This window comes from Antechinus flavipes, chromosome 2, assembly GCF_016432865.1.
Source record: "Antechinus flavipes isolate AdamAnt ecotype Samford, QLD, Australia chromosome 2, AdamAnt_v2, whole genome shotgun sequence".
Lineage (NCBI taxonomy): Eukaryota > Metazoa > Chordata > Mammalia > Dasyuromorphia > Dasyuridae > Antechinus > Antechinus flavipes.
Genome location: NC_067399.1, coordinates 568,498,670 through 568,509,760, shown reverse-complemented (window position 1 = coordinate 568,509,760; position 11,091 = coordinate 568,498,670). Strand labels below are relative to the sequence as shown.

The 11,091-nt window shown below is 39.8% G+C and overlaps 1 protein-coding gene across 1 annotated transcript; it reads left to right on the top strand.

Moving 5' to 3' along the window:
- Positions 1-1,703: 1,703 nt before the first annotated feature.
- Positions 1,704-10,665, top strand: RLBP1 (retinaldehyde binding protein 1). Its single transcript, XM_051973959.1, has 7 exons — positions 1,704-1,804; positions 2,050-2,178; positions 2,781-2,985; positions 3,978-4,156; positions 5,692-5,850; positions 6,597-6,707; positions 7,975-10,665. The coding sequence occupies exons 1-7, from the start codon at positions 1,796-1,798 to the stop codon at positions 8,131-8,133; spliced, it is 951 nt and encodes a 316-aa protein (XP_051829919.1). The 5' UTR covers positions 1,704-1,795; the 3' UTR covers positions 8,134-10,665.
- Positions 10,666-11,091: the final 426 nt, after the last annotated feature.

Genomic DNA, 11,091 nt, shown 5'->3' with positions numbered 1-11,091 from the left:
TTTTCTTATAATCCACTTTTCACAGCCATGCATTGTTACTGGAAAAACAGCTTTGATTATACAGAACTTTGTGGACAAAGTGATGCGTCTGCTGTACTCTATGCAGTAAGTCATTATTAGAGTTGGAAGCAACCTAATCAAGTAGTCCACCCATTTCATTCGACAGATAAAGAAATTAAGGGCACTGATTTTCCTGTTATTATACGACAAGTTAGTGGCAACACTAGGTCTGGAATGCCTAAGAGTTGGAGAAGACCTTACTGCACTATATTTCCCCATGCTTGAGTTCTTGGGTCTGCAAACTTGAAACAGACCGACAGATGGATTGACAGAGGGATGGCAGGCCCTCCTGTGGGTCTGGGGGTTGGTTTAGTCCATTTCTTTGATAGTTGAGGAGCTATAACTTCATTATTGTGGGCACTCCTATCATGTGCACAGTTTGCAACTTTTCTTCATCTTAGATGGTTTTCAACATTTATTGTAGTAGAAAAACACACCTACCTGAAGCCAGATGTTAAATTTAGCTAAGCTGATCCTCATGTAACACACACACACACACACACACACACACACACACACACACACACACAAAACGTGCATTTAAAAAACCAGTATTTTAAGAAGCGATTCATAGGATTTACCAGACTTTCAAAGGGCTCCAGAACATACAAACCCTCCCCCCAAATAAATGATCTTTGTCTCAGAGTATCTAGAAGGCAATCCATATGTGAATATATGTATATTTATGTGTATATCAGTTTAGGTATGTGTGTGTAGACACACATATACATATATAGCCTATATTTAAAACCTCTCTGTTTGGTAGGCTCTCTCTCTCTCAGGGTCACTTGCCTCCCGGCCAGAATAAGGCATTAAAGATGGATTTTAGTGGAAGCCTCTGGCCCTAACATCTTAAAATTCTATGATTTCCCCCACACAATGGCAGAGAAGGCAGGGGACAACAAAAAGGTGGAGTTTTGGATAGCAGCTTTCCCAAATGAGGAGTGGGAGGGGTTCCCTTCCCTTCCCTCAGCCCCTTGACTTCAGAGCTAGGCAGGTTTGCCTTGTAGATGATCTGAGACAAAGGTCATTAACTTTTTTGGGTATTTTTCAGCCTTTAGCATTTCGGTGAAACCTATGGTTACCTCAGAATCATGTTTTTTTTTTGTTTTTTTTTTTTTAAGGAATAAATAGAATACACAGGATGTCAAAGGAAAAGAATTATAATTGAATATTATATAAAAATACATTTTTTTCCAATGAGTTCATGAATCACTGGTTTAGAACCTCTATCTGAAAACATCCTGGAGGCTGTTTTGGACCCAGTTCTTCTGGCTGGTCCTTTGAAGTTATTGTTCTTATCTTTAGCATATGGCTATTTTTGTTCCTTTCTAGAAGAGAGGGCATAGGGGAGAAGAGAATTTACAAATTTACATTTGTGTTTTTGTGTAGAAAATGGAGGATGCTGATATAAGTTGGTGGATGGATAAGATTTAGGAATTTAGTTCTACCTTCCCTTTCTCTCCCCCCACAACTCAACCTGTTAATGGAGTAAAAATAAGATATTTTTCTGGGCTGACCCAGTCTGATAAGTTCACCTCAAGAGAAAAGATCAAGGAGTGAGATTTGTATTTCTTCTGTTCATGTACATTTGTTTAATCATCAGTTTGGGCCCTTCTGAAATAGGACTGCAGCACTGATTTCCCATCATTGGAAAGGAGTTGATGAGAAGCAAAGGGGTGCATTAGTGATATTGTCACTACTTCCAGTCACCCAAGACCTTCCTGGGAGCAACATGTCAGGAGTGAGTACCACCAGGCTCTCTCTTTCCTCTTCCCTCTTCCTCTAATGCTCCACATCCAGTCTAAGAGAACAGGCACACATTGTGGGCACGCGGGCCTTATTTCCTGCAAACTGTCCTCTTGCAAAGTGAGGATTTAGCTTTATTCCTATGTCTGATCCTATGAACAAGCACACATTTAAGGGACCAAATAGAATATTTAGATGTCTTTTTTAGAGAAATTCCTTATCTCTCCTTCCTTCCCCCAGGAAGGAACATTCCGGGCAGTGTCCGAGGAGGAGCAAGAATTGCGTTCCAAGCTAGAGCGACTCACAACCAAGGACCACGGACCTGTCTTTGGAAAGTGTAGCCGGGTACCCCCCCACACCCTGCAGAAGGTAGAGAAGATCAGTGTGGGAGAGGGGGAAAATGGGATAGAAAGGAGATCATTTTAAGTTACTGTTATTTTGCTGATGAGGCTCAGAGTTGTTAAGTGAATTGGCCAAGATCATTCAGCTAGTAAGTGTCAGAGAGAATTTTAAGTCCAACATTCTGACTACTATGGCATGCTCTCTTTCTAAGTTGGGGAGGTAATGTCCTAGCCAAAGCAACACAATGTGCTAGCAAAGGTAATGGCCCAGCATCCCTCCATCTATAATTTGTTTATAGTCCCTGAGGTGCTCAGCTGAGTCTAGATTATCTCAGTCCAGATGGACAGTATGTGAATTTCCTCCAGTTTGCCCCAACTATGAGATTTTGAAGCTCAAATGAGCATAGTATTTGAAAAAAATTTATACTCTTTGAGGAAGAAAATTGATACTTATGCATTTGACCAAGTCCTCCTTTTTCATCAAGGACTCATACCATCCTCCTAGATTAAGCTAAAATGCCTGTTAGCCTTGCTGAATGTGGAACTTGGCTCCTTGGAAGTCCAGGTCCCTTTCCCTCCAAGTTTTTTATACTCTTCTCGTGTAGCCCTCCCTTTCTTCTCCAATTCCAGGCCAAGGATGAGCTCAATGAGACAGAGGAATCCCGGGAAGTGGCTGTGAGGGAATTGAGGGAAATGATTCAAGAACGGGCTGATTCTGGAGATGACATGGGTCAGTTGGTGGCTGAGAAAATACAGGAGAAGGACGATGACTTCCTCCTTCGTTTTGTTCGGGCCCGTAAATTTGATGTCGGCCGTGCTTATGACTTGCTTAAAGGTGAGGTTGGGTGACAGCCCAGGGTGTGTTTGGGGAGGTTGATTTAAGACAATGAGTCTCCCCATACCAAAGCCAGTACCTTTCTGCCTCCTTGGTTGTGTCCTTGCTCTCCCATTAATGCTACTTTCTGGTTGTGGGAACCTTGATTTTTTTTTTAAATCTGCAAAGTAAAAAGGCTTTAATGGATAATCACTAAGGTCTCTGCTGGCCCAGACATGCTGGGGTCCAGTCTTGAAGGCACTATCATCACTGTGCTGTTTTCTCTTTCCTTCACTAGCTGATTTCAGCTTACTTCTGGAAGGAAGAGCCATTTCTTTCCATACCACAGGGAATTGTGGAAAAGAACCAGGTCATAGAATTGGGGCCATGTGCCTAATGGAGTAAGGGTGCTTCTTCTCTCTGCCTACTTAGACTTCAAGGCTTCGTTTCAAGTTTGTAAATATTGCAGGAGGAAAAGAGAAGAGGGGTCACTGGGACAAGTTTCTTAGCTCCTGGGACAGGAAGTTTTTTAATGAGCTAACTAGATGAGAGCAGCAAAACAAATACTACAGAATGACATGTTTCCAACAATCTTTCTCAAGTAGACTCTTCCATTGCTTTGTAGAGTTTGCTCTAAGAGCAAAGTCTATGCTAAGCAGAAAGAACTTTTCTTACTTTCGAAGGCAGAACCATAACGAGCAGTTTTTGCTTCTTGGTCAAATTACATGAAATCCACTTTCCAATGCTCCTAGGGAAGCCACCTCTGAAATGAATGCTTTGTAATTTCAGTGCCCTAGCACAAAATCTAATCTCAAATTATAGCTCTGCTAAGGAAAAATGGTCTAACTTGATTTAGTATCAACATCAGTGAGATTGGATCCAAGCCCAGTAGATCAAAAATGTCTAAAGCCTTTAAGTGAAAATGAGGACATACTCCTTCTGCAGATTTCCCCCAGGGATGGAATAAGGGAACAGGCTATCAGGACTGTTTGGCTTTTTCTTCTCACCGATAGGTTATGTGAATTTCCGACAACAATACCCTGAGCTCTTTGAAGATCTATCACCAGAGGCTGTTCGTTGTACCATTGAAGCTGGTTACCCAGGCATTCTCTCTAGCCGGGATAAATATGGTCGTGTGGTCATGCTCTTCAACATTGAGAATTGGGACTATGAAGAAATTACTTTTGATGAGGTCAATGGAGAAGGGGGGGAAGTAATTTCTCTGTTACATTTAGCCTCATTCTGGGGTGGATCAATAATCTCCTCTCATACCCCTGTCTATCCTAAGCTTTTTGGCAGTATGACTAGATAGGACCCTTACTGAAAATTAATCATCAGAATTATAAAATCCCATAATCTGTTCTCCAGAAATGTTTCCTCATTCACTCAGTAACTTGGCATACTAATTCACTCTTAAATTATTGATTCTTATATGACAGGTATTACTTAATCATGTTCCCTCCAGAATTATCTTTAAAACAGAAAAAAACAAAACCAACCAATGACTGCATTTCACAGGGTTTACAACATTTATTCCCCAGAGACCCTACTTTCCTATCAAAGTCAGGAAAGTGTAATATCATCACCAGTCCTCTGTAACCCACGTCCTGTAGTGAAAAAAAAAAAAAAAACTTTTTTTGTGTGTTGAAACTTTTGTGTTGAAACACTGTGTCAAAACACTGTTTTCACTTAAATTGTTTTAATCACTATGAATAATGTATTTCTGGTTTGTTTTCTTTATTTTGCATCAGTTCATACAAACCCTCTCATGTTTCTCTGATTTCTTCATATTTATCTCATATTTCTGACCAACCAATACTCTTCTACTAATTCACATATCACAATTTTTTTTAGTTGTTCACCAACCATTGGGTGCTTTGTTTTCAAATGTTTTGTTATCACAAAAATGTTGATATGAAAAAGTTTTATTCATGTGGGATTTGTCTTTGATTTGCTTGGGGGACATGGAATCACTGGGCATGAACAATTTAGAAAATTTTCTCACACTGTTCCTAGCTGTTTTCCAAAATGGTTTGACTAAATTGCTGCTCCACCAATTATGTCTTAGTGTGCTTGACTTCCTGCAGCACAGCTAATGCTATTTCTGTCTTTTCTTATCTTTGCCAACTTAATGAGTGGGAAGTGAAACTTCTGAGCTATTTTAATTTAAATTCCTCTTATTAGTAAAGATTGGAAGTACATTTTTTTATTCCTTTTCTAAAAACTGTTCAAATCTTTAGACCAGTAAATTTATTTATTAGGATGATGATTCTCTTTTCCTTAAGATAACAAGATTAGGATGACTTCTCCCTTTTCCTTTCCCTTTATTTTCCTTCCCCTATTCCTAACATATCAGGACAGTTATCAGAGTTTTCAGAGAAAAAAAGAGAATAGAAGTTTTCTTCCTCCCACTGGAAAAGTACTAGTCATGTCACAGGTCATTTTGTCAATGTCCATTTCCATTCTGGGGTAGATCATCCCTAAAGCAGGATCATCTCTGGATGTATTTGTTCATAACAACTAAGCAGAAACACCAGACACACAAGGTTTTGGAAGAAGGGCCTCAGTCCTGGACACTAATAATGTAAAGAAATATTCTAGTAGTGGGATGAGTAATTGGCCTTATCTAGAAGGAGAAAGTTAGTATACATCCCAGGATCTGGATATTGTATGTTGTAGCAAGACAGTTTAAACTTTCCTTATTTCCTTTTCTCCTCTTTGTTGAAGATCCTGCAGGCATACTGTGTCATCTTAGAGAAGCTGTTAGAAAATGAGGAAACCCAGATTAATGGCTTCTGCATTGTTGAGAACTTCAAGGGCTTCACCATGCACCAGGCAACAGGCCTCAGGCCCTCAGAGCTCAGGAAGATGGTGGATATGCTCCAGGTAAGGTCATATTTACTTCTTTCCTTTGTTATTTTCCCATAGCTCTTAGACTCATCCAAAAGGCAACTGAAAAAGTTACCTATTTTATTTTTAAATAGATAGGCTTTAAATAAATAAGCTTTAGTTAAAACCAAATAGAAATCAATGTGAATCCAGTATGTTTTTTAAACCTTCCAAAGCAGAAGACAGCACATCTTCCCTTGGTAATCTATTGCAGTATTTAACTCTATTATAAGTAAAGTTCTTCTCAAAAATTCACCAAAATAGCAAACTCCTTCTAACCAACTCCTTTTCTTGTGAAAGGATGGGGGATATGTGGCAGAATGAGGTAAAATAAGAAAATCTTGGCAGTCTATAAAGTGAATCAATTCACTCAGCAGGCAGCTGGCAAAGTTTGTATATTTAAAATGACAAGGTACCTGAAAATGAATCATTTTTCTATATATGTCTTGCTGGCTCCACCTCATAATGGCTTATTCCAAGTGATAATTGATTTGGCAGGATAACCCCAGCAGGTCCAGCACATAGATATTTAGAAGGGGAGTAAGGGCTCCTGGGTCCTCTTGTTAGAATGGACTATGATGGGCAGGTCACTTCTTCACTCTGTGTTTGGATCCCTGCTTACTTAAGCAAATTCAGGGCAAATGGTTCTTTCCATTTAGACCTTTCTCAGGGGGTTGTGACAATAAGTGAAAAGTTGAGAACCAATAAGTGAGATGAGAGAGGTTATCTCTCTGTTTCTGCAGGACTCTTTCCCGGCCAGATTCAAAGCCATCCACTTTATCTATCAGCCATGGTATTTCACCACCACCTACAATGTGGTTAAGCCTTTCTTAAAGAACAAACTTTTGGAGCGGGTGAGTATGAGAAGGCTACTGTTTACTGAATCAACATGGACAGGGTTGGGAGCAAGAACTGGGTCCACCAACGGTTCTGACCAGTAGTCACAAAGCAGCGAACTATAATGTCTAAGCCATAAGGCTCAGAAAAGGACAGAGGCTAAGGGGGAACTGGCTATCACATCAGTTAGTCAACAAACATTTATTATGGCCTTCTATGTGCCAGGGACTGTGCCAAAAACTAGGGATACAGGCAGTTTCTACTTTACCCAATAGGGAACCAATGAAAATTTCTGGGCAGAACATATAGACTAGTAGGGAGATAGATAGAATGCCTACCTAGATAACTCAAATACAGAATACTGCATGGTGAATATATTAAGTAAAAATATTTATAAAACCAAGTGCTGGTCCTGAAGGAAAGTCATTTTCACTTAAGAATTTAAGGGTCAGCGTCATGAAGGAAGTGCCATTTGGCTTGTGTGTTAAAATATGGGCAGGAATTCATCAAATAAAGAGGAGAAAATTGTACATTTCAGATAAAGGGAACAGAGTGAGAAAAAACACAAAGCATGTTCAGGGACAAGAGTACTTCAGTTCTGCTGCTGGGTAGAATGTGTAGAGAGAACTGCTAGGGAATATGACTGGAAAGCTAGAATGACTCTAAGACTCAGCCTTGAATGCTGAGCAAAAAGTTTGAATTTTACTTGGGTAATAAAGATCCATTGAAAATTTCTGTACAAAGGAAGAAACATAGCCAGTTCTCTGCATAAGAAAGATTATTCTGGTGATGGTATTAAAGATAGATAGGGAAAGGAAAAAGAGAGATGGGAAGATCTGTTAAGAAATAGTCCAAGTAAAAGGTAGGATGTATAAGGGCCTAACCTAAAATGACAGGAAAGGAATAGACATTTATAAAGCTGCTTCTTAGTGCCAGGCACTGTGCTAAAAGTTTACAAAATGTTATCTCATTTGATCTACACAATAACCTTAGAAAGTAGGTGCTATTATGATCCCGTTTTAAAGTTAAGGAGACTGAGGCAGGCAGTGGTTAAGTGACTTGCTCAGAGTCACACATCTAGTAATTGTCTAAAGTCATATTTGAATTCTATTCTTCCTAACTCCAGACCCAGCATTCTTCATACTGGACCACCTTGGTTTTCTAACTGCAGAGAGAAGGGGCCAGATGCTAGAGATTTCACCCAGATAGTTTTGCTAACTGATTGAATACATTCCTGCGTGTAGCACATCTTCCTATTTAGTTGTCTCTCTCTTCTTACCTTAGGTCTTCATTCATGGAGATGACTTGGAGACCTTCTTCCAGGAAATTGATGAAGACATATTGCCTTCTGACTTTGGAGGCACGCTGCCCAAATACGATGGCAAAGTCATAGCTGAGCAGCTCTTTGGACCCCGAACGGTGACGGAGGACACTGCATTTTAAGAACGCCCACTGTTTTCCCCAGAGACCCCAGTGATCCTTTCTCTGAATTGTTTGTGTGAGGGAGCAGGGGTTTTTGTTGTTATCCATACCTTGCTTCACATATGTAACCCCAGTCAGGACCAGATATCCCTGTCTTGTTCACATTGAGTCAGCAAAACTGGGAGATAAGCCTCTAAAACTAGGGGATAGTCTCATTCTTTAATTGTCATTTAAACTACAGGGCAATGGTAGAGTTAAAGAAGGATAGCACGGGGAAGAGAGAAATATAAAAACAGACCAATTTTCTTTAGTACTGTGATAAAAACAAGATATTTGCCGCTGGGTATTCCCACTGCTGTCATCCAAGGGACTGGACAAGCTTCTCCTTTTTAGATTGAGAACATGGGTAGGCAGCCTTGACCTGACCCCTGTCATTGCAGTGAGTATGAGGTGGATCACCAGACTTCCAGCTAACTGTTTGGAGTGTATTTCTGGGGAAGCTGGGGGCACATAAAAGCTATAAAAGGTAGGCAAATCACAAATGTGCATTGTAGTTAGTTACTGGAAAGCCATTGGACAAATGCTTATCATCTAAGTCTGAGCCTTAGCAGTTCTTTGATTCTCTCCTTGGCTTCTTGGATATTCTCTTTTTTAGACCCAAGTTCTTGAGGAAAGCAAAGTCTTTTCAATCTTCCCTTTCATTGGGATCTGGTTGCTTTCTTATTTTATTCTAGCTCATATCCTTCCTATCTCCAGGTCCAGGAACTCTTGAACTTTCTCTTATTTTCCTTAGGTGTTCTTCACAGGTCAATTTCTGTAGACTGCTGTTTGGCTCTTGTTTTTGACTCATTACAAATCTCCTAGTTTTTTTTCCCTCACTACTTTTTACCTCTTCCCAGACATCTCTCCAGGTAAAATTTCTGTGAATTACTAACCATGTGACCTAGGATTAATCACTTAACCTCTTTAGGTAGTGTTCTTATCTACAAAAGGAAGGATTTGGAATAGATCAGAAATGTCATACTCAAGATATAAGTACTTATAAAACTCTCAAGCGCATCTCAAATGAGACGAGGATATAATTGGAAACTGTTTAATAAAATAAAAATATAATTTAACATAGATGATGTTAATCTGTAGTTTTCTAAGTCAATATACAGCCCTCAGGGATCTTTGGGTTTGACTTTACTGGACAGGATAATCTTTAATATTTCTTCTAGCTTAAAATCCTATGATTTTACCTTTCATATTCATTTCTGGGGCCCTTTTCCATGTATTGGCACATATCTGAATCTGCTTTTCACTTTGGAGTTCATTAAGAGTTTTAGTTCTTGTCCACAAATAATGACTATTCAATTTATATGGCACTTTAAGTACATTCTACAGTGGAGGAAATTCTCGAGTGACTTGCTCATGGATCCAGAGCCAGCAATTGTGAAAGTTAGAATTTGAACCCAAGGCTTCTGATTTAGCCAACTGTTCTTTTTGCTACACCATACTATGCCTTTTAGCCAATACAAATTACTTCTTTTCAAATTGTGTATTTACACAAGGCTGCTCCTTCTCTGTCTATATCTTCCACAGCAAAGGGTTACACCTAGACTAGTGACATAATGAAAAAAGAGGACAATTCACCATAATTGCCCTGTGCTTTTACCTGGGTTGATATCAGTTTTATTTCTAAGGTCTTGGTCTTTCTACTGAAATATAGCTCATGGGTTAGGATTAAAAGACAGCTGCATAGTCCAACATTAAAAGAAAAATAAGCCTTTATTATGCCTTAGGTTGAGTGAGGGAGACTGGAGCACAATGGATATATTATTAAGGGTGAGTCAAAATTCTCAGTTCTGGCCCTTGCTTTCCCAACTAAGATTCTATCCAGAGAAAGGATCTGGAGATCAGGAATTAAACACAAAATAATGCCAGTTTATTGGATAAATTTCCCCAATTTTGAAAGCATGTGGTTGGAGAAAAACAAAGGATAAAGAGGGACTGAGAAAAGTCACTGTTGCACATGGTTGGTGGAAAGAAGCTACAACCTAAGGAGAAGAATCAAGATTGGGATGGAGGGCACTAGTAACTTTTTTATTTCTGATCCAGTATACACTTTTATACTACATATACTTATGGAGGTTTCTCAGTTGCCCCTTTCCTGGTTTTGGCTGATCTTGTGGGCTTGATTCAGCATTTGGGTGGAGCTGGAGATCAATTTCCAGGCTTAAAGGCAACCTTGTGAGTTGGAGATGTCTCGATATTTGGAGAGGTCTCGGTGTCCTGGGTCCAATGAATGGAGCTGACTGGTGGCAAGGGAAGATTCTGCAAGGGAGCAGTAAACTAAGAGGAGGGGCTCAAGCCCCTGGCCTGGCTTGCCATTTGACAAGTGAGAGCCTGAGGTGAAATGTAGGGTGCCTAATCAGCAGTCCTACAAAATGCATCATCCTTAGATGGTTTAAATGTCAAACTTCCTCTGGGAATTACAGTACTTAGCACTGCTGCTTGTTTAGCTTAAGTCTTACTGTCAGTGCTTGTGAGAATCTTTTATACTTTAGCATTATTTTGTATAGGAAATAAATAACTGCTCCATATTTGACTCATACTGTATATTGAACACTTTTCTATTTTCCCTTTGGGGAACTATAAAATTGAGTTGGAATCTAAGTTTTAAATAAATTGTCCCCAGAAGGATGAGGTGGGGAAATTTTCCAGGCTCCCTAAAGATGGAACCAAGTGACTTAATTGAGAATAGAAGAATAGGGGGGTAGGGTGAGTATCCCAGCCCTCTGAGCCCAGAACCAGTTCTCAATGTTAGAATAGGATCAGAGCAACCTGGAGAGCAGAACTTCAGAGTTCTACTCCCAAATCCTCACAAACAGCTAAGTCCAGAGAGGTCATACTTAACAAATCACAATCAAGGAGACATGAACTCCAGCTTGCTCATTTCCAGTCCAGCGCTGCTCTGACTACACCACAGTTGCATCT

What these genes read in the sequence shown, in the direction of transcription:
- RLBP1 (XM_051973959.1), top strand. An exon ending in CCCCCCACACCCTGCAGAAG is followed by an intron (nt 2,179 to 2,780) that starts GTAGAGAAGATC and finishes CTCCAATTCCAG; the next exon opens with GCCAAGGATGAGCTCAATGA. An exon ending in AGAACAAACTTTTGGAGCGG is followed by an intron (nt 6,708 to 7,974) that starts GTGAGTATGAGA and finishes TTCTTACCTTAG; the next exon opens with GTCTTCATTCATGGAGATGA.